The 24,582-nt window shown below is 39.6% G+C and overlaps 1 protein-coding gene across 11 annotated transcripts in view; it reads right to left on the reverse strand.

Annotated features, from left to right (window-relative positions):
* Nucleotides 1–24,582, reverse strand: part of MAGI2 (membrane associated guanylate kinase, WW and PDZ domain containing 2) — a 731,950-nt gene that overhangs the window by 223,041 nt on the left and 484,327 nt on the right. For all 11 annotated transcript variants that reach the window (XM_065666957.1, XM_065666908.1, XM_065666937.1 and 8 more), the window contains exons 5-6: nucleotides 16,872–17,085; nucleotides 4,133–4,212 (exon numbers count right to left, since the gene is read on the reverse strand). In XM_065666957.1, coding sequence (XP_065523029.1) covers nucleotides 4,133–4,212; nucleotides 16,872–17,085 — 294 coding nt within the window. The remainder of the gene's footprint in view (nucleotides 1–4,132; nucleotides 4,213–16,871; nucleotides 17,086–24,582) is intronic.

Below are 24,582 nucleotides of genomic sequence, written 5' to 3' on the forward strand. Positions count from 1 at the left end.
TTGGAGGATTTGCTCTAGATGGGAGATATCCAATAGGAGACATCATACTTAGCATGAAACAAAGGGCTCAACTAGGAAAGAAAGATGAAGAGGACAGGAATAGATGCATGTCTTTGGCATGAAGAACGCTGAAGCTGTGTGTGGCAGTGAGCTCACCAAAAGGTATTGCCTGTGACTACAGGAATGGGGAAAAGGATAATCTGACAAAATGTGACAGGAGAGTGGGGTTCAGTTTAAGGTGAAGATACCTAAATGTCTGTCTACACACAGGTGTAAATCAGGTATCTGTGTCCTCTAATTGTCAAAATAGAACTGACATTCACCGTCAATGAAGTTTAAAAGCAACTCAGCTCACCCTCAATAAACATCCATACTTTGCAGTCAAGTTGGTGGGTGTAGAGGAGATAAAAAGACAGATGACAGATGAATGCTAGGTGAAATCAAAGCTTTATTTATAGTCTTCAGCCTACTTGGATTTGAAAACTAAGGCGAAAGGAGGTTGACATAAAAAGGAAGGGATGGATTAAGAGTGATGGAGACTACTGGTTGGGATGGATTGGTAATGAAATATGTGAAATTTGTAGTAATGAAATAAGTGAAATTTGACATATCTGATCCCAGGAAATTTCAACAGCTCTTTAATCCCCAAATTGGATAAAGAAGTAAATGTTCACTTTTCCCCAGAATGGAAATTTCCATAAAATTAATTAAAGAATTTGAAAAATTTAATTACTACATTTCTTAACCAAAAATGAACTTTCTAAAACCTCAGATATTTCATGTCATTAAGGCTGAACTGCCTTTCAATATTAAACTAAATTCTTTACTGCCTTACGGGACTTGTTGTTCTTTTCCATATTCTCTCCCAAAGAACAGACTCTGTTAGTAGACCACTCACATAATATACCTGTAATCATGCAAATCCTGCGAGTCTGCTATGTAATATCACAGAAAATGTAGCAACCAATGAATCTAGCTCAGAAATAAAGGGGGCAGAACTGCAACTTCTGTAGCCCTCTACAGAGAGAAATTGGTTAACCAATTCTGCTGGGGAAAAGGGAAAAAGGAATAATTTCAAAGAAGCATTCCACTTCAGAAACCCCAAATAGTTAATATTTCCAGGAGAGAAAGCACAATTATTTTTCATAAATTTAAGATTTTCTGGAGGAAGTCAGGAATGTATAAAAAATTCTAGTTTTTAGTGAAGAATTGACTGCTATTTCTGCTTAATGCTATTATGAAACTCAGGTAGGCACCATACAAACAGAGAGTAAGAGGTAATTCCTGCTTCAAAGACCTGAAATCTAAGTAGATCTGAGAGAGCAAAAGTCAAAGCAATTTGCTGAAATTTACACAGACGTTCCATGACAGAGAAAGAAATACACATCAGCCCTTAAAACCTCCTGACCTACAAAGGGGTTTAGAGCAGTGGGTATCATTCAAGGAAAACAGAGAGAGTCCCCAGCACGGACGCAAAGAAAGACTGACTTGGTAGAGCTTGTCAGTCTCTTGGCAAAGGCATGTGAAAATTTTTCAAGAGGAGGGATGTGCTGGAAGGTTGGTTCAGATTTTGCAAAGAGAAATGAGTGAGCACTGGGCTTTGCATATAGAAGCCAGGGAAAATGAAGAAACTGAATTTGGCAAAGGAGTATTAAAGAGCTGAAAATGGAAGAAAAGAAATGCCTGCAGCGGAGGGGCCACTCAGTATCACTAGCCCAGAACATCAGGACTCAAATACTATACACTGCAAGAACGTTTTCTGGTGTGGAAACTTCATGCTGGTGGCAGAATGAAGAAGGAACCCTAACCATTCCATGATTCTATGATTTGGCAGGATTTGCACTCAAAGGAGAACACAGAAGTTGGGTTCTTCAGAATGAAAGCCTGATAGCAGAGTCTGGTAGGTGATAAGGATATCATAATGTATCTCAGAGAATCAATGCAAGTTTCAGATGTGACAAAATGAATGTCAATGAAAACAAGTTATGCAGATAGCGATAAAGCAGCAAGGTAAGTATGATTTCTTATCTAAACACTGATGCCTTTCTAAAACTGTTTCTCTGAGCAGAATGTGCCAGAATAAATCATAAAGTGCAACAGTAAAAATGTTTGGCATAAAAAACATCTACCAAGCCATAGCTGAAGCATGTGTGAAATTATTCCTTGATCTGGCATTAAATCGAAACAAGAATTCCAAACCCCCATGTGCTGTAACAAAGTTCCTGGGTTTGAACCTCAGTGGCAAGGTACAGTCATTTTATGGCATATTAGGGATTTTTAAGAACCTTTTCTTCTACAGGTATTGAATTAAAAAAAAACAACAAGCCCACATACTTAACTACCAAAGAGTCTTACGACAAGAGAGGATGTTTCAGGAAGAATCTCTAAGAACAGAAAATCTCACTCTAAAGTCTTTTATGCTTCAAGTACTTTGCATTAATGAGCTGAGCAACCCTTACAAGAACAACATGACCCAGCATACTATAGTAATTTGATAATCCAGTAGGCAAATAACTACAAAATAATGCTGTTTCTTTAACAGCATTTTCATTTTAAATTGTTTAAGAAACTTTGATGTTAGCTGGGTTTTTTTAATATTTCAGCGCTTGTGGTGATTTCAGTATATACAACAGCTACCAGGAAAAAAACCCAGCTCATTTACTCCAAGTAAGTCTGCAATATGTTACTTCATAGATACTGGTGGATTTTTCTTCTGCCTTTCCCACTAGTATTCCTTAAGGAGCAGGCAAAGACATAAATTCATGTAAGTAATGTGAGAGATTTAGAATGCAAAACTCCTGTGCCCTTGTTTTGTTTCAGTAACACACTTCTGTTGCATTCACTGTAGAATTTACTGTGGGAGCCTGTGTTGTCAGTGCTAGAATAAGCATCACAAAATCATTCAGACATGTAATTTCTGATGTCAGAATAGAACGTCAGAATTACTGCTGAAATAAGGAAGGGATTTTCGGAATATAGCAATCTTTCAAAAGAAAGCCATTTACAAAAAAAAAAAAAACCCAGGAACATTCTTTACCAAAACACTGACCCTGCATTTCATACAGCCAGCAATTCCTCAGTGACCTCTTTATCAACCCAAACCGGCACTGAGTTTTCTTTCTGCTAATAGTATTTACATTAACCAAATGAATGTATCTCAGAAAATTCAAAATAGATCAGATGCAGTACATGGAAAAGCTATTAACACATTTAAAATAATTTAAAATGATTTGCATTAATGCACATAGCATGCATGCATTTAATCCTCTGTATCTCACAACAACAAAATAAGTAGCAGTCTTTAGAAATCATCACTTTTTAACTGGCTAATTGAACTGACACTGCACTATAAAACAATGGAAAAAGCCTCCTCAGAAAACGATCTATTAAATTTTTACTTTGCCTTTATTACAGCATTTTGATTACTGAAACTTTACCAGAGGAAAACCAGAAATTATACTGAATGCATATAATATAGTTTGATATGATCTATATTAGCTCATATCTCTGAATCTGTGTATATAGTCATCTCTCTGCACAACAGCTACAGCTCCTTTAAGCATCCTCAACAGTATTCACGCTGTTAAATTTTAAACCATTAACAATGCAGTACCCCCCAAATCCAGCCTTGAACTCTGACAGACACTGATCTCTTTTCTCCCTCCCACACCCTGTTTTATCAGACACTATTTTGTTTAAATTGGCTACTAAATAGCATCGCACTGTACCTTTAAATACAAATCAAACAATATTCATATTCCCACGGTGCTGCTAGTTTCCCTTATGCATTGAATCGCCTGTAGATTAAAAGCTCAGAATCTGAAAAGGGATTCTGTTCTGCAGACCAAAGTTCTCTGTAGGAGATGAGGGAGAGGGTCAGTCCCGGAGTCACACACACAACAGGCAGAAAACACACTTGTGATCCTCAGCTTTGGATAGCATCAGAAAGGGGAATAAAAAGCAGAAACACATGGCACACTGAGAACTGGTATCACTTATGGCTTCTAACCAAAGCAGCAATTAAACACCTTTCATCATTCCCCTAAATGCCTGATTTTTGTAAGAACTGAGAGAGACACACACACACAAAGGCAAATCCCCTCTGAACAGCAACGAAAACTTAATAACCTACCATTTTCTTTGCACTCTTCTGGAGGTTTAGCCTTTTTCGCAAGTCGTGGATCCAGCCATGATGTTGTCTTTGTGTTATGGCTGAAAAGAAAAGAGATCACTCTGAGCAGACACATACTGAAAGGAATCAAGTTTATTCCTTAAGAAAAAAAGGGTTAGTCCAACAAAATTGCAATCGATACACTTAATTTGCTTACTGGTTCTAAGTAGCCCTGAAGGAGGTGTAAGAGTAATTGTGCAAGGCAGCTGTAAATTTGGCAACCTCAGCTCCCTGTCCTCAAAGAAGCTATTTTTATTAAAATCAACTAGAATGTTGCCAAGTTAACCTCATTGAAAATGCAGAACTCATCCAGAGCAAAAGGAATTTATTACAAATACAGTGTTCTCCCGTTCAACGAGTGCAGGCGACAGGATTCTGTACCATTCTCACAGTTTTCAGATAGAATTATTTTCATCTTAAACCTGTCCTTTTCATAAATACAGGTTTGTTATTTCTCACCAGCAGCACTGGCAAGGCACAGCAAAAGTGATGCAAATTACAGCATGCTCCTGCAAAGTCTACATTTCCGGACAGAGTGATTAATGATACTTTGTTTAACAAACCTTTATCTCCCCATATATAATCCTTCTATCGAGGTAAAATAGATATGCACAAGCTGAATGAATCATGTGGCTCCTTTCTATACTCAGAATAGATCTTTGAGGAATTAGCCATCAGTGTTGAACTGGCACAAACTGTTTTCTAGGAGAATATTTTGTCAAATGAATCGATACTTTGCAAAGCTAATGAGACTTAAACCCAGGTCTTTTCAATGTATACCCTTCCCATAAGCATTTGAATTTGGAGCCCATTATTTTAACAATATTAAGAAAGGAAGACTATAAACCAGAAAAGGATGTGATCATTACTCCTTTATTTTTTGAGACGCCTTTCCTACAATACCATCATTCAGAGACACTTCTAATCCATGTTTTATTTATCTGATACATCTAGGAGGATGCTTGTTTCATAGAGTACTGAATTCTTTAGTCTATTATTAATTTGCTGTGTCATTTCAAAGTGTACTTACTTTTCTTACAAACATTGATATTAGATGCACAAAACCTGGCATAAAACGGATTAGTATGCAATTGGTAGTTGATGAGTTACTGATTAACTGTGGTCCATGTGGTCCAAACACCACTAATTCCCCTAATGAAAAATAAATGCCTAAAGCCAGTTCCTCCTTCTACCTTGACACCCTGTTTAGTTCATGCCAGATAACTTTTTCTCTGCCTCGATTTCTCTCTTTCTCTAAAAACAGAGTGCTACTACCTACTGCTTGGCATTATTGTCATCCTGTTAAAGCATCCTCCACCTTTATGGATGGGAAAAAAGGTAGATGAGAGTTATGTACAGATAAAGCAGCAACGAGCATGAAAATTAAGGCATTGAAAACCTTCCCTTTGAGACCGGAAATGCATTTGCAGAGTATGAGGATGATAAGCCAAAGGTAAGGTAATCTGAAATGATGCCAGCAGCCCATGCTTGATAGCAAATGTAACTAAGGCACTTTCTCTGAACCTGTGGTCTCCTGTAGGGTGTATTTTCATACCACACCTTTAAATGAACTAGGGAAGGTAGTGGCAGCAATGCCACTGCAGCAGTGTGGAGCTCAGTGTGGGCTCATCGCCCTGGTATCTACCGAGCTACCTGGGTGCGGCCAGCAGCACACGCTGAGCTCCACACTACCACGGGTGCTCCATTAGCAGCACCAGAGCTCATAGTGAGCTTGCACATACCTGTTGGAGTTGTAGCCGCATCTCTGGAGCTTGGCCATGTCTGTACAACAGCGACTCTCTCCCAGCTAGTAATTCTGAATGGTTTTAGGGACCCCCACTGATTGCAGGGACTAAGCCAGATTCACAGATAGCTTTCTACCGCTTTAAGAGTATTATATGTAAGACTGCTATTAGTAATGTTTACTGTGGTATAAGGCAGATCTCAAAGCAGTTTACAAACGAAATAAAAATCATCAGTCCTGTTTTTAAGGTGGGAAAATGCAGCCATAGAGCATCAAGTGACTGCCCATAGCCACCAAACAAGCCAGTGTCAGAGTCAGTCCTAGAAGCCAGCTCTGCTGCAAGTCAGCTGGCCAGTGTTTTCCTCCTAAGTCCACCATCAAAAACAGGCCAATTCACTAGCCCTGGAAACATCCCCATGACATTCTAGTATAGATCTGAGAAATGCATTTTCAGGCATCTGTAAAGACAGGTGCCAAGATGAAAACAAGCCCAGGTCAGTATTATTGTTTAAGAATGTGAATTACTTGAATTACAGCCTCCACGGCTTTTGTTAAAACTGAGAAACAGAAACAAGCAAACAGTTATGCTTCCCTTCAGCATAAACTGGGCTTCCATAAACCCAAGACTGATGTCTTCCAGTTCTGTGCATTGTGCCTATTCTAAACAAAAGCATAGGCAAGTTAAAAAAACAACAGCTTTTCCAACAGAAAAGCGATCCTTCAGTCTGCAGTAAAATTTCAGAGAATGAAGACGTTACATCATCTAGACCAGCTCTTGCAGCACTCAATCTCCTACTTCCTGTCTCAAACACATTCAGCTACTTAGTAGAAGCAAAACTCATCTGCAATAAATTTTATCTATAACAAATAACTGAAGGAAAAAAGTATCTTTTGAAAATCACCCATTTCCTCCTTACCCATCTCCATGCTTGCTCCCTGCCCTGCCTCTCCACTTTAACATTTATACTAAACACACAATACTACCTCTTGCAATGGGACTTTCAATGCTTCTAGACAACTGCTTCAGTGGGTAAAAACACCTTTTCTTGCTCTGAAGACAGACTCTACTTGAAAGAAGGCAGAATTGAACCCACCTGTCTTCTAACACCTATGCAGTGCCATCAATGTCCTATGTAGCGCTACATCGTGCTGATAGCTTGGATCATCTTAGCAACTAGGTACACAACACACAAACACTCCTACAAGGAGGACAGACATAACTATTGTGCTGCTCTCAGTATAAGAGGGAAATAAGTAGCCCTGGATTACAGCATAGTGTTTTTTTATACACATCTACTTCTGTCCTACACACGAGGTTTATTTGGCAGGATACCTTCCAGCCTCCCTTGCGCCAGCTTTTAAGCTGTGGGTTTTGAAGTGCTGCTGCTTTTGCCATAGCAGGTGCCATGTTAGCACTATGCAGTGCTGTTCAGAGTAACCTCCTGCTACTTGTCTTCCAGCAAGGAGTACAACTGGGGTTAGTCAACTGCAGAAACAAAAGAGGCTCAGATTCTTCCCCACACATGTAGGACATGTTGGGAATTAGAGGAAGAACAAAAGCACAGTGGTGCTGGCTTACTGAATGTCCCAGAATGGGCTGCAGGAACACCTCAGGAAAGACACCACCTCCACTGTGTCCCAGGGCTCTGCCTATTCCCTCTTCAGCTCTGCAATGTACTATAATCTATAAAACCTAAAAGGAAACAGTATTTATTTTCTAAACAGTTCTTAATACCATTTAAAAGAAGCCTTTATAGGAAAGCTTATGGGAAAGAAGACGGAAGGAACTAAAATGGCCAAATCAACACCAGTGGCAAAAGTAACACTAACACAGATCTGCTGCATGAGCTGTGCATGTTGATGCTTTCTACACATTAAAAACATTACAAAATGTGCAGTGTATAACCTCCCCCCCTTACCACTAGGTCTAATCATGAGTGTCCATTTGGGAACTCTTATAGGCAAACCATAAGGAAAAGGGGCTGGGGATTTATAGATTACTTATGAATGAATTGCAGATAAATAGCAGCAGCAGTTGTGGAATAAATGCATAAACAGGCCGTCGGAGCAGTTGTCACTGACTGAATGAGAGTGAAGTGATGCAACAAAAGCATCCTGTGAGAAATACAGCTGTGGCTCCTCCAGCATTTTCTACTGGCCACTGCTTCATTACTCAGCAATAACCATATCGCTTCATTAAAGGGCAGGTTTAGTAAGTCCATCCTTACATGATTTCAATGATCTTGATTACTAGCTAGGATGACTGAGCTAAGTGACAAGTGCTGGCAAATCAACTATGCATGTCTTAGAATCTGTCTTAAAAGCAAGAGCAAATTCCTAATTTTGGAAACTTTGAAAGCAGTCAACGAAGAATCCCTTTGGTTTTGCTTCAGGCTGGTAGAGCATGGGAATAGCATGACATTTTTAAATTAACCCTCATTTGTTACCTGCTATACAAAATAGAAACCGCTTATAGGCCTGATATGTATTGCCAATTTGAAAAGTAATTAGAAAAATAGTCACTCAGTAAAGCAGTGTAGCTTAATATTGTAACCAAAAGTCAATAAAATAATTATTGCTGTGCTACCTTAAATATTCCCTCTTTGCCAAGCATTTGCACCCAGCAGAAAGAGTTTATTATGATCAGAGTCCTCCGGTATCAGTTACAGACAATTCTAAACATATACGGAAAGAATATTATTGAGCTGCTTTAAACAGTGTGAAAGAAAGCTTAGAATACTTCCCAGCCACCCTGACTCAACCTCCTGCACTTCGCATTTCCTCTGCAGCTCTGCTCTTAAGACTTCACAGAGACTGTTTATGCCCCAGTTTTCCATTATCACTAGAGCCAGACACCAGGATCAGAGCCTCTCCAGGAATCTCACTGGATTCTCTTCCACACCTTTGGGAAGCAAAAAAGCATTAGGAGTGTGGCTTTTCTTATTTAACAATGTATTATCTTTCTTTTTCCTAATTATTTTTTAGACAGTATATTATTTTACTTAAGATTTTAATATAATGGATTTGTGTTAGCAATCTGTCAGTTTAAAGCACTTTGACAGATAAAGTTTCTTGTACTAACAAAGCCCTCAGACAATCTCTTGAAACACTTTTGAAGGGAATATAGAAAGTAGCTACTGACAGTAATAGCCTTAATGTCTTTTGAAAACACTACAAACCTATTCTAAATTGTGACTTTTGCAAGGTATGTAATCTGCACATTATCGTGAAAGGTATTTTCAAATGGGTATTTACCAATGTGCTGCTGCAGTGTATTTGGGGAGAGCACATATGGGTTTGTTTAGGTTTTTATTGTGAATATCTTACATTCAAGATGGTCCTCAATAAAACAGCTTGAGCAAAGAAGAGTATATGGCACAGAGGAAACTGAGGTGCACTGTAGGCCAACTGACTTCTAAAATGCTTACTCCTCCCTCCTCTTTGTATGCCTAAGATCCGTATATCCGCAGAGCTTTTCAGATACCACAATAATGATTTCAAGTACTCTGTGTGTAGGGTGACAGTGACTGGAAAACAGCATTAAAATGGCTATTTTGCAATTCACCATCTGTGGGTTAATGCCCAAACTTCTTGCACACACGTAGGGAAGTGGTGGCCTTCTATGATGGGGCTACAGAACTGATGGACAGGGGTAGAGCAATTGATGTCATCTACCTGGACTTGTGCAAAGCGTTTGACACTGTCCCACACAACATCCTTGTCTCTAAATTGGAGAGACATCAATTTGATGGATGGACCCCCCTGTGCATAAAGAACTGGCTGGACGGCTGCACACAAAGAGTTTTGGTCAGTGGCTCAATGTCTGGCTGGAGACCAGTAACAAGTGGTGTCCCTCAGGGATCGGTGCTGGGACCGGTCTTGTTTAACATCTTTGTCGCTGACACGGACAGTGGGATTGAGTGCGCCCTCAGCAAGTTTGCCGATGACACCAAGCTGTGTGGTTCAGTTGATATGCTGGAGGGAAGGGATGCCATCCAGGGAGACCCTGAGGATGATGAGGGGACTGGAGCACCTCTCATATGAAGACAGGCTGAGAAAGTTGGGGCTGTTCAGCCTGGAGAAAAGAAGGCTGCATGGAGACCTCAGAGCAGCTTCCAGTATCTGGAGGGGGCCTATAGGAATGCTGGGGAGGGACTATTTGTTAGGGACCATAGTGATAGGACAAGGGGTAACAGGTTCAAATTAAACAGGGGAAGTTTAGATTGGATATAAGGAGGAAATTCTTTACTGTGAGGGTGGTGAGGCACTGGAATGGGCTGCCCAGGGAGGTTGTGAATGCTCCATCCCTGGTGGTGTTCAAGGCCAGGTTGGACAGAGCCTTGGGTGACATGGTTTAGTGTGAGGTGTCCCTACCCATGGCAGGGGGGTTGGAACTAGATGATCTTGAGGTCCTTTCCAACCCAAACTATTCTATGATTCTATGATTCTACGACATGCTTCTGAGGTGGGCTGATGCCAACCTTATGAAGTTTAACCATGACAAGCGCAAGGTCCTACACCCGGGTCAGAGCAATCCCAGGCACAGCTACAGGTTGGGCAGAGAAGAGATTCAGAACAGCCCTGTGGAGAAGGACTTGGGGGTATTGGTCGATGAGAAACTTAACATGAGCTGGCTTCAGTGTGCACTCGCAGCCCAGAAAGCCAACTGTATCCTGGGCTGCATCAAAAGGAGCGTGACCAGCAGGTCGAAGGAGGCACTGGAATGGGTTGCCCAGTGAGGTTGTGAATGCTCCATCCCTGGCAGTGTTCAAGGCCAGGCTGGACAAAGACTTGGGGGGCATGGTTTAGTGTGAGGTGTCGCTGCCCATGGCAGGGGGGTTGGAACTAGATGATTTTAAGGTCCTTTCCAACCCAACTATTCTATGATTCTAAGTATGAAAAAGGAGTCATCCTCTGGCTATGGTTTGAATAGCAGCAGCTATGACTGCTAGTTTGTGTTGCATTTCATACTGTCAGTCTGCTAGGTGTGCTCGGAGTATGTGGTCCTGAAGAGACACAGGTTTGGAGGTGCCTATCCTGTGAAACCCAAGATGGCCTTGGCCAGTAGGTAAGCACTTATGTACTCAGTCCTAATACAGTGGTGGTGCCTCTAGGCATCCGTAGGAGCACAATATGCTCATGTAAAATTTTTTTTTTTAATATATAAATGCTTGAAGTCTCCTTCGGTAAATCTTGCTTTTTAAATCACTCTCTTTGATTTAGGCAGTTAATTTCTGACAAAAAATAGGCTTCATCTCATGAGACTTCAGCTACCTAGAAATTACACAGTTAATTGTGTAGGGTTATTCTCTATCTAAGGGTGAGGCACATATGCAGAATAATTTATCTTACATATTTTCCGGTGGGACGAGGGGCCTAACTGTGTGCTGCTGATAGTGACACAGCAGCTGCTATGGCACCTCCCAAATGGCCACTGGCTGCCATTACAAGAAGGGGGCTGGTTTTGACAGGTTATGTGTCACATCTGCCATCCTCATGGAGATGTCTTGGGCTACTTGTATGCCTCTACAGTACGCGTCAGCTCAGATTAGGAGGTCACTTTCCAAGTGAATCTCTCTGTTACCTTCATTTACACACTGAGCATTCTCCCAGCTTGTAAACTTCTTTCACTTGATTTTAAACCAGAGGATGCACAGCAAGAACTCACATTTACCAGCATGCAGCCCATGGCACCTGAAAAGACTTAGCAGCTGTGGATGCTGGGTCAGCAGCACCAAGTGTCTCATTCTGCAGTTTGTTGATGCTGTTAATTTAGATACGGACATGGTTTAGACCAGTAGGAATTCAGACTGTTTCTAACTCAACTTTGGTTTCATGGACTGAGTTCAGGGGTTCAGGGGTTGGTAAGTACACTGCTAGAGATCAACTTTTTAGTTTCAGCTGAAAGGAATCCAGTTCATGTATGCTGAAACATGAACCAAATTACAGTTCATGGAGATAGCCAGATTTGCTTCAAAGGTGTATTCTTGACCAAAATTACATACTATTCCAGACATACTCTTGGGAGAGCTGAGGACATCTTTACTGGTAGAAGCATTTATATTTAGTCAAATTAATTTTACCGTATCTTTGGACTGGATGAACCAGCTTCTGGAGGTAATTATCTCTCTCCATTGACCACCGGAAGAGTCTTAGCAACTGGTTTATACTAGATGGCTAATATTACATGGCAAGCCAGATGAGTTGTATCTTCTAGCTCAATAAATAGAAAGGAAAAATTATAATACCACTACAAACACCAGAGTAAATGTGTTGGAAGAGGAATTCTGCAGAGCAGAGCAACAGAGGAAAGAAAAGAAATAAGAAAGTGAGGGAAGACAACAGGAGTTGAGCTGGCAGTTTGACATGGATGTCAGCATAGATAAAAACAGCAAGTGAGAGCAAGGGACAGGACACCAGTAGTACAGACTGAAAATGTCTTTATAACATCAAAAGACAAGAGAAGAAAAAAACCTCAGCATTCCCCAAATTCTTTCCAGTTTTACCATCTCCCCATTCTTAATTAATTTGACATGAGGCAAGGAAATGGTCTCAGGAGAAAGAAACCAAGAGAAAACTTTTCTATTGCCTGTCCCACTGTATGTAATGTTGAAGTCCAAAGAGCATTGAAGATCTGATCGTTGTTATGCTGACCACAACTGACAAATTCAATGCAACATATAAGCAAGGATAAAGAATTGCAGACATCTACAATCATATTCACAAAAGCCCTGGTGATTCAGAATCGTCCACACAATAAAGTCATACTGGCACAAGATGGCTTGTTTCCTAAAGAACAAACCTATCAGGAGTAAATATTAAAACTGTCTGTGAAAAAAATATCCTCCACATTAATTGGTACTTAATTAAAGTAGCAGAAATAGCCATATAACCAGAACATGCCAAAATTCAATATTAAGCACTAATACACCTCATAAGAGTGCCAAGCTAGCTTATAAGAGATTGGATAATTATTGCAGGATATGGAGTCAATCTTGAGCAGGTAGGAGGGTGTACTTCCACCTCAGTACTTCTAGTACCTTCTAGTGTAAAAGACAAGAGTTATCAAATGTAATAGTGTAGCCAGGACTAAGTAATATAGCCTGCTTTCTGATGGTGAACTGATGGAGCAACCAAGAACAGCTAAATATGTCATGACTCTTTAGGTAAGCAAGATGTTAGGATAAACATGTTATTCCTGCAATCAAAAGCCTTTCTTATGTGAAAAACTACTAAGAAGAAATACTGATCCCATTTAAGTCAGTAGCAATATTCCTAGAAACAAACTAGGGCAGGATTTTACTTTTCCAATGTACTTCTTTTCAGGTAACACCTAAAATAGTACCAGCCGTATTCAAAAACTTAATGGATGTTTTTCACTGTGAAGAACAGAGTCCTTGGCAGAGGACTATTTTATAGCTGTTTTGTAGTCTTTTATGGTGCCCTCATAAAAAAAAGATGCTTTAACAAGTAGAAAGATACTGCAAAAGGTTCAAAAAGCAATGCTGACTATGCTGCTTAGAGAAGTAGGTGTTGAAGCAGGAAGAGACTGAATGTAAGATGCATTGAAAAGTTGTTTGTTAAACCTCATGTGGTCATACTGCCCTAAAAATCATCACCATAAGTCACAGATGATCCTTTAAAGATGTATTAAAGAGGTGTGAGTTTATTCTAGACTTTTCTGCACTAACAAAACAATTCTTAATTTAGATAAACAAAGGAAACTGCATGTGCTTTTAAACAGTATAGAATTATATAGCTTTAGTTATGGGCTGTGTAATATCCTTGAGACTATTCTTCAAAGCTTCACTGTAGCTCACATTTACGAACTGCAGCTCTTCCTGGTTTAATGTCTTATTCTCCCCACGCACCGTCCAGAAAGCTGAATTGAGGGCTGGAGAGGCAAAATCCATTCTGCGTTTTATAAATAAGTATCATAGTCTGTAACCAACTCTGTGGGACAGTCTATAATGTAATGGTGTATGTGATGGAGTTTTGGGGAAGGGCTGCATTTAATGCTGACTGTACATGGTAACAGATGAACCAAGAAACTTAGTCCTTTTGTGCTCCTTCCAACACTGTACTGGATCACCACAGCAAACATCAACTGCCTGAGATCCAACACAGCCAGTATCTGCTGACTTTATGCGGACAACATGATGCTCATGTTTCTAGTACGTGGTTTGAGAGTAGCTGGCAAGATGAGGTCTGAAGGCTATGAGGAGTTTCAGCCCTTCCTCAGCCCTCAGTGATGGCTACAGTTTATTTAAGCATGTAAAAATAGGTCACACTCATCAGCAGGAAAGAAGGAGAAGAACTGCAGGTTTCTCCAGTGTTATTCCAATTAATATACAGTGTTTTAATTACTGAATGCTCTCATTTGTGTATGTTCTCAATGAAATAAAGTGTAGGAGATGGACTCCTATGTGTCGTATGTGCCTCTATTTGAAAATTTGGATTCCTATGTAAGGCAGGCTGGAAACAGCCCAAGAAACTTACTTAAGTAGCTCTTCCTGAAAAACAGTGGTAAGTATTATGCTGTAAGAAGGGATGCTCTTCCTGTTCTGTCTGTGAATGCTAATATAGGTAAACATAAGGTCATGCATCTATGTCAAAAACAGGAAAGAAAGGAAGAAACAGACCAAGCCATGCTCTAAAATATAACCATCCTCTGAATCATGCAGTGGATCTAGTATATGATATTTTATTTTTGTTTAGTCCTTGAGGTAGAGGAAATTCCTCCCACTGTGCTTTGCAAAGTGTTAACTGGGCCATTAATGATTAAAAAATAAATAATACTGTCTACAGACAGTTATCTTTCTTCTTACGAAGTCACTCCCTCTCTCACTGTAAATCTGCTACCTTACTTCTGATGGCAGTTTTGATAAATGAGCTCACATACAAATTTTAGAGGTTAGTCTGAGGTGAATGAATGCAAATGTTGTCATGAAATCTAAGACCTCTGGGATATACCTGTGACAACCTGGAACTTGAGATCGCTTATTGCTTGAAGTCCTTAGGGCTTAAAGGCGCAATTCATATGAACCTCAAATAAAGTAATAAAAGCTGCTGCCTAGCATGACTTTTTTCCACCCATTGTGATGTACACTTTAAAAATATTTGGTTTTCATCTATTATTTAATAATCTAGTGCAATCTATACTACTATTCGGGGAGATGTTAGACAAATAGGTTTTTGTTGTCTTTTTATCTTTCCGTTTTTCTGTGAAAGCAAATGGAGTCTCTTCATGCCATTAACCAAAGTGACTTGTAAACAAAGAGGCAATTTAACAGCATCCCCACAGCATTACATTCCTACTTAACCCTGTGAAGACTGTGCAATGTGAAAACTCAAATGATCAAAGTTTATCCTTTGACAGGATTCTAGTAAAATCATCTCGTATTTTTACACAAGTGTAATTGCACTTTTTTGTAATTACATTATTCAATAATATAATCCCAAAGGCAAGTAGACCTTACAACAGTCTTCTTGTCCAGTCTGCACCTCTGATTGATTTCTTTGCTTTACATAACACTCATTTAGTGGAAGAGAATGATGATCACTGTCAGAACAGCAGTGTAAACTAGAGCATTACCAGGAAAGGAAGTAAGCTGTAACATTCACTGTATTTGTTACAAAATATACATCTATTTTCTATTAAATTGCCTGCCGCAGTGTTTACCACTGTCATAGCTGGTGTGTTAGCTCCTACCCATCATTCTGTCGCCCACCCCCCAAACACATCACAAGCTTTTATTACAACAAGTAAAATGAAAGTGCCACATAATTCAGTCTGCTCTCTGTCACAGTATTCAATATGTGCAGAAAAATTAAATTTGAGAGTGAGGTCGGAAGGAAGGAAACAAGGGTTTGAGCCTGCCCTGAGGTCATGCTAGTTCTTCTCTGCTTGCTTGGACAAAACGACTATAATTACTCTTTTCCAGAATAAGTATATGTTTGCTCTTTTCAGCAAAGACACTTATGTTTTAATAGTTACTGCACTTTTCAGCTTTGTATATGTCAGCAGCTATAGTTGGGCATGCCAGTGTTCATGCAAAATCATATGCAAAAATTTATACTTATAATTTGTTTACATTTCATGTCATAGTCATAAAATTTTACATGAAATAAGGAACTTAAGGCAGAAGTGACACCACTAAATGTTATTTTTACCTACTGATAATCAGAATAATGGCAATTCAAAATTGTTTGAGGCAGTTCCTTAAAGCAAAGATAAACGCTAGTGGTACCTGTGTAGTAGTGTTCTACTGAAGAAGATGTTGAGGTTTCCTTTCTCTTTTTTTTTTTTTTTTTTTTTTGTACAACATAAAGTCATAAGAACTCACTTATTTTCTCTGTTCTTATTTTGGTAATGAGTGTTAATGTCAGCACTTAGAGGAGAAAAAACTTTCATATCCAGTTGTTCTATGAGTTGGCTAATTATCAATGGTAGCAGCAGCTATGTAAAGCCTACCAACAGGTAAGTGTTTCTACACACTAATAATTCCCCTTATTGTCCACTCATCTATTTTATTATTTCTAAATCTTGCACAGCCTCCCACTACCATTCACTAGCTACTTTTTAGCCTGCCTATCTTTCTTTCCTTAAATTGGCAAAAATCTCAGCCCTCTTCACCTCTGTCCACATAAGGAAGAACCCAGGAATTGTGCTACTATTCCATAAGCACCAGAACAGCCAGAAAACATTGTTTACAACAGAAGAAACAGCTTTAATTGCTGACATCAAAGTGCTAAGCAGTCCAGTTACTAGTCTTAAAAAACAGCATGTTTCAATGTAAGTCAGTAATGTAGGGATTGCCACCAGCTCTCAGGAGCCTTGACAGCGAGAACATCCCTGCTATTTAATGAGTGCAATGCTTCACTTCAGCATACAGACCATTTCTCCACCCAGTTAAATACAATACAGCTATTAGAAAGAGAAGAAATAAGACTCACTCAATAAAGTAGACTTCCCCCTTTTCTGTATAAGCCATTTCCCAGTTATCAGGCAGTGGGCCCAAGTCATCATTCTCTTCAGGTTTAGTCTGCTTTGTTACATCCATATCCTCCTTCGCTTCTTCAGGCTGAGTATATCCTGGTGCAGGACAAGGTTGGGTGGAAGGTATCTCACTGGAGACACCTGTGCTCTTCTCTTCATGTTCACTTGATTCTACAAGAGAAGAAAAATTACAGGTTTTGAATATCCAAGTTAATGGTGAGGAATTTACTGGGTGCAAGTCTCCGACGAATACACAATGAACTGAAATAAAGAGAAATTCTATTAGGTTTACACAAGGGTCCCTCTGATGATGAATTTTAGCTGGAACACAATAAAAGAAAACAAAGCAATAAACCCAAACTGAAACAAGAAACTAATAAAGATCTAAGAAACAAACTAAAGAGTTCTGGCTCATTCTGTCCCAGGAGTCCTTCCAAACCAGCAGTAAGCACTGAGTAGACGGCAGTTTCATATCCAGCAGTGCTACTGTCTTGTGTCTTTTCAAACCATACAAACGTAAAGCAACTACCCTGCTGTTTTACTACAGATAAACAATCCTTTTCAATTAAAAAAGGTATATACACTAATTGCTTTACCTATATCCATAAATCAAAGATATCAATATGACATCCATAAATTCATAGCAATGTATTAACTGTATAGTAACTGGCTGTGATTTTATTACGGATATAATCTGTGGGAGGATTAATCTTCCACAGCCAATGTCAAATGCTTCCTATACCAATGTGGTTGTGTCTCACTGTAACAAGAATATATTCAGGAAGGAGTGATCCTTTCCTCTTTCTTTCACTTCTAATTAATTTTGCTTTCCATAAAGTCAGAATATTTAAAGATGCTGTCCAATAGTATCTCTGCCACTACCAGCTCCTGAAGTCCAGTCCACACACTTTTAGTTAAGCAAGTGCAGAGAACTTAGTGATACAAATTAAAACATCTGCTCAACACAAACATAAGACAAACCCACAAAGATACATCAAAAAGATCAGCTAAATGGGGGCCAGGTGTGCAATACTAGGAGTCTAAATGTGCCTTATCCACATTGTTGAACACTTACCTCTACACCTAAGAGTCTACATGTTCATCTGCATGACTATCACATATCTGGGCTTCCATGCACACAACTATTAATGAAAGTGGATAAAACACAATCTTTTCTTGATTACTACTAGCTCAAACAGCTGACAGTTGAATGAACTTCTCCTACTAAAGAAAGAGATTCTTTCATCTATGGAGATAAAGAAAATTGACTGATTGGTCTATTAGGGATGTGTCTGTAAGCTGCATTTTATCATATGGTGTATTTAGGAACTATTTCTTGGAGAATTGTGACAGGAACCTGTTCCCTCAGTGGACAGTACAATCTCTCACCCTTTGGTCCCTTTTTTCTCTTGCACTTACATGAAGCTTGTTCACATTGAAAACATAGTTAGACCCCTAGTTTTGGCAAATGAACTGCGATTAAAATAAATTCAAAATTGTAATATATTGACTGAATCTCTACTGTCTAAGATAGGATTGTAGTCAGATGACTGAAATGACCCTGCATGCTAAGTTAGGTAAACCAAATTCAGTCCTGCTTAGTCTAGTTTCTCAGTTTCTAGATAGTTAAAATGAGGGGAGATGAATCTGAGACCTTGTGAACATGGCTTTACATTAGGTTACATGAAGGCCACTAACATAAGCTCACCAACAGATATAAATCATAAGGACACAGACAATAAACATCAGAGAAGAACTGAGAACAAACTGTGAACTTTCACACCAGTATTTAAACAAATGATATATATGTGGTGTAATAGAGACCAGACTGAGACTATTGTAGCTCGTTAATAAAGACAGTAAGGAATTAAGAATGCACTGTGCTGTATCATCAAAAATATATATACACTTTGAGTAATATTATATGCACTATCTTGAAGTCTCTGAATAATTAAAAAAAATTAAAACAGAAAACATGTTTTTAAAAGATGTCAAGAATGCAGTCTACAAAAAAGTTCAAGATTACAATTCCTTAAACAAACTATGATTGCATCCAGAGCATGGAACTATGCAGATACTTCTGTGAAATGCACAGGAGGTGGAAGACAACTTGGGTGAAATTGATCTAATTTGTCATGCTTAGGACAGCAAGAAAGAAGAGCAAAAAAATTAAGAACAATGGCCTTAAAACCTCTAGATATTAACACACTCACAGAATTAATAAACTGCATGTTATGGCAAGCAATGGTAAAGGACTTCAAGAGAACTGGTAAAGATTAAATAAACAATACTAAGAATGTAAGCACAAATTGTTCTAATGAAAAAGAAAAATAGTATAATTAGAAATAATTTTAAGCCATGACTTTTCAGTGGTCTGCTACACGAGACAGAACAGTTAAAAAGGTGAAAACTAGATTAAATTTTTAAGGATTAAAACAGAAAACAAATGGGCATCTAGCAGCAAAATAGAACAGTCAGTCTAGGGGCATTAGAGGTGACAAGAATACAACAACAATAGTAGTAATAATAATAATAATCATACCACCACCAAAAGCAGATTCATTCCAGTACGTGGGAAGGAAGAAAAGCCAATAGTATTTGACGCATAAAAACCTCAAGGTAGTTTGCGCTCTTTTTGCCTTAGTCATTACTACCAAAAGATTACTTACGATTAAATGACTGATGTAATTAATGTCAGCAATAGGGTTAAAGAACATGAAGAAGAGTGGGCAGAGAACAGGTCAGGTAAAACTTAGATGAAGCAGCCATCCTCAACTGGCGGAGCCTGATGAAATGAAACCTAGGCTACTGTGGGAACAAATGAAAGACACTCATGGCTGGTAATGGCCACACTTTTGAGACTTCCCGGAGAAAAGAAACTTAGAAAGGATGGACACAGTCCTGTTTTCAGCAAAGTATCTCTGATTCAGGTTTTTAGATAGTTTTGTATTCTTAACTACTGAGCACCTAAGTTGCCTTTGAAATAATTTGGTAATTTGCTCAATTAGGCCATTGTGTCTTTTTGTTAAAAAAGACGACGAAGACACATTAAATTGTAGCTTCATATCTTCCTACTTTTTTAATTCCTAGAAGTGTGTTGGGATCAGTAATCAAACAACCTACATGTAAACTCTTCAAACATGATAAATAATTGTAAAGATTTTTTTAGGAGGAAATTGTGCAAAACTAATCTTATTTCTTTACATGACAGAATAACAGGTGCTGCTCCTTGGGGGGAAATGGTAGATACAGCTTTCATGATCTTAAAGAAAGATTTCTGACACTGACACATACAGCCTTTTCAAATAGTGTGAAAAAAAAATTAGATGCGGTGTTGAACAGGGTGATGGTCTATAGCTCTACAGCCATATGTAGCTAATGCTGCTCAATCTTAACTCATACTTGAACTACGTGGTACTACAATCATTTTATGCTGTTTGGAAATGTAAATCTGTCTGTGGGAAGAAATGAATTAGCGAGAGACACAAACACAAGTTTTGCTTAGTTGCATCCCACAGCAGATCAGTCGGATCCCAAGGGACCTTAAGTCCCCTCCTCCTTCTCTAACACTCCCAAATCCCTGCCTTGCCTCGCCTCGGCTTTCCAAAATCTGTGGCATCTGCCTGGTGAAAAATGCCACAATCAGCTGTAAAAATACAAGATGGGGAGCAAACACCTAGGCAGAATTCCTAGTGAAAACACATGGACACATGAGGGATGTCTAACCACTATCTCCAGTCAATAATGATACTATTGCAAAAGAAAAACACACATTGTAATAGGCAGGAGGATTAAGCATATGTGATACAGGTCCTTCTACCTTCACATGGAATCAGGAGTGCTGTGCCCAGTGTTGAGAATTTAATGTCAAGGAAGATGGGAAACATAAAAGACAAAAACAAAGCAACAACAACAAGATTGGAAATATAGAAAGACTGTGGACAGGGGAAACATTTTGAAATATGCAAAATCTTCCTGCAAAGCAGTGAGGATGTATGGTCTCCTCTTCCCCTGAGAACAGGACAGTGCAGTTTCTGGCAAATTCTTTGGGGTTTTTGTTCTTATCCTGTAAAGGAAAAGTAAGTTCTCATTTGTCTCAGGCAACATTGATGCATCTGTGAGTTGCATTCCTGAGGCTATCGGCAGTCTTGACCATATTTCTGCTACAGGAAGGCTGCTGTACAGATTAAACTGAAGACAAGACATAAGGCCACATGGTACATGTAACCTCAGGAGAACAAATTAATTCAGAGCACAAGTGCACCACACATGATAGCTAATGATCAGCCAGTTGGTCTCATAGAGCACAGATGCGGTGACATTGCTGGGTCTTGGGATTTTACCATAATATCTGCAATATGTGTTTTTCCTCAAGATCATATGTTCAACAGGGCTGAAGAGATCAGATTCTTGATTTTCAATAACTATATTAACAAATCCCAGCCATCATTATGGCAGAAGAAAATAAGAAAATTAAGCCTTGAGGATTAAAAGAAATATTCTGAGCTTGTCTAAGACAGAGATTACTATCAAAATATAAAAGGGAAAAAAAGGAACCTGATGCTTATTTAACAACTTAAAAATATAATTATTTTAAAGCTAGTCTTATGAATTATTTATTACGGGATCATTATCTTTTAATAGCTTACTTTGAGAATGGAGAAGGCATCATGATACTAGAGCCCAAGAAATTATGGCAGAATTGCCTAATGCCATTTAATAACACTAAGTTTTACACAATGGACAGCCCAGTTACACTTATCTGGGATATGGTGTCATCTTATCTTTTGTTATATGTATCAATCATTCACATATTTCAGGTAAGGCAGATAGTCTTCAATAATAGGCCAGTATAGGCTAACATATATTCATATACAATGTTTGATTTAAAAAAAACCTGAGAGGTTCTCATTAAAAATCAGCACTGCCTTAAATGTATAAAGTAAGTTTGAAATACTACGGTAACACACTGTGAGCACAGATATTTAGCTTCAGACAACATATGATATAAAAAAAAATCCTAAAATTGTACCATAGTATAAGTCCAGAAGTATTCTCGTCACTAAACAGACAATCAATTGACTTTATGTCAAGTGAAATGAAAGGGCACAAGTCCGTGGGACCTGATGGAATCCATCCGCGGGTCCTGAAGGAGCTGGCGAATGAAGTTGCTAAGCCACTGGCCATCGTATTTGAAAAATCATGGCAGTCAGGTGAAGTTCCCGATGACTGGAAAAAGGGAAATATAACCCCCATTTTCAAGAAGGGGAAAATGGAAGACCCGGGGAATTACAGACCAGTCAGTCTCACCTCTGTGCCTGGCAAAATCTTGGAGCACATTCTCCTGGAAGGCATGCTAAGGCACATGAAAAACAACAAGGTGCTTGGGGACAGCCAGCATGGCTTCACTAAGGGGAAATCCTGCCTGACCAATTTGGTGGCGTTCTATGATGGGGCTACAGAATTGATGGATAAGGGTAAAGCAGTTGATGTTACCTACCTGGACTTGTGCAAATCGTTTTGACACTGTCCCACACAACATCCTGCTCTCTAAACTGGAGAGATATCAATTTGATGGATGGACCACTCGGTGGATAAAGAACTGGCTGGATGGCCGCACACAAAGAGTTGTGGTCAATGGCCCGATGTCTGGCTGGAGACCAGCAGTGAGTGGTGTCCCTCAGGGATCGGTGTTGGGACCGGTCTTGTTCAACATCTTCGTCGCTGACATGGACAGTGGGATTGAGTGCGCCCTCAGCAAGTTTGCTGATGACACCAAGCTGTGTGGTTTGGTTAATACGCTGCAGGGAAGGGATGCCATCCAGAGGGACCTTGACACGCTTGTAAGGTGGGCTGATGCCAACCTTATGAAGTTCAATCACGACAAGTGCAAGGTCCTACACCTGGGTCGGAGCAATCCCAGGCACAGCTACAGGTTGGGCAAAGAAGAGATTCTGAGCAGCCCTGTGGAGAAGGACTTGGGGGTGCTGGTCGATGAGAAAATGAACATGAGCCGGCTTCAGTGTGCGCTTGCAGCCCAGAAAGCCAACCGTATCCTGGGCTGCATCAAAAGGAGCGTGACCAGCAGGTCGAAGGAGGTGATCCTGCCCCTCTACTCTGCTCTTGTGAGACCTCACCTGGAGTATTGTGTGCAGTTCTGGTGTCCTCAACATAAAAAGGACATGGAACTGTTGGAACAAGTCCAGAGGAGGGCCACGAGGATGATCAGGGGACTGGAGCACCTCCCGCATGAAGACAGGCTGAGAAAGTTGGGGCTGTTCAGCCTAGAGAAGAGAAGGCTGTGTGGGGACCTCATAGCAGCTTCCAGTATCTGGAGGGGGCCTATAGGAATGCTGGGGAGGGACTATTTGTTAGGGACCATAGTGATAGGACAAGGGGTAACAGGTTCAAATTAAACAGGGGAAGTTTAGATTGGATATAAGGAGGAAATTCTTTCCTGCTAGGGTGGTGAGGCACTAGAATGGGCTGCCCAGGGAGGTTGTGAATGCTCCATCCCTGATGGTGTTCAAGCCCAGGCTGGATGAAGCCTTGTGTGGGATGGTTTAGTGTGAGGTGACCCTGCCAATGGCAGGGGGTTGGAACTAGATGATCTTGAGGTCCTTTCCAACCCTAACTATTCTATGATTCTATGATTCTATGAAATAGCCTACTAGAACTGCTGTTTTGCTACAAAGCAGATTACATGGTCCAGTTTTCAAAAACAGTTTAGCACAGTATCTCAAGAGTGTGTATCCTGGGAAGTGACAGAATAGGCGTTAGCAAAGCACCAGCAAATTACTGCACATGTAGAAGAAAAAGAACTTCCTTTAGAAAAAAAAAGAACCAACAACTGGCAGTTATGTTGTGATAGTGTCTGAATTTGATCCTTTATCAACGCTTCTGCTTGCACTTTAAATTGTTTCTATTATTTACAGTATAACTCTTGAAAATTGCCATCCAAACATGTAAGAGGACCTTGCCAATTTATTCCTTTTTTTTTTAATGCTGCAGATTATTCAGCAGTGAAGTTTAAAAACTTACTTTTTTCTTCCAAAACAACCAAATCAGATGACCTAAGCAATATCTGCAGAGAGCAAATTAAAGGAAATACCATTAAACAGTAATTTATGGATTGGTTTTAGCAGCTCTTAAAGGAAACACTGCAGCTCTTTAAACCCTTATTGTATCTAAATGATTAAATTGTTAAATTCTGCACAGGAAACATTCCATCTATTTTAAATAACTGTTAGATACAAAAGCAGTTTAACTCATGTTTGCCAAGCTATGTGCATCTATTTTCTTGTGCAAATACCACTCTGAAGCTTTGGAGCTGCTCCCTTTCCCACAGAGCTGTTGCCACACTTGGGTTTTGGTGCTTTGCAGAGAGGCACTGTTCCCACTGACTACTAACATATGAGAACTGGGAGCTGATGTGAGAGAAGGAAAACAGGAGACATGGAGATTGGGTGACTACAGGGTACTCTGTAGATCAGAGATTGCAACCTAACTGGGACAAATTGAGTTCAGAGAACACGTACAACAGAAGTATCAATGGATACCAACTTTGGTAGTTTTAAGTGTCTCATGGCTCTTGACTGCTTTGTGTGTTGTTTTCATGCCTCTGGCTGTCTTTGCTGTATAATAATAATAAAATAATAAGCACAACCT

The sequence above is a fragment of the Lathamus discolor genome, chromosome 1 (genome assembly GCF_037157495.1).
Source record: "Lathamus discolor isolate bLatDis1 chromosome 1, bLatDis1.hap1, whole genome shotgun sequence".
In the NCBI taxonomy this organism is placed as follows: domain Eukaryota; kingdom Metazoa; phylum Chordata; class Aves; order Psittaciformes; family Psittacidae; genus Lathamus; species Lathamus discolor.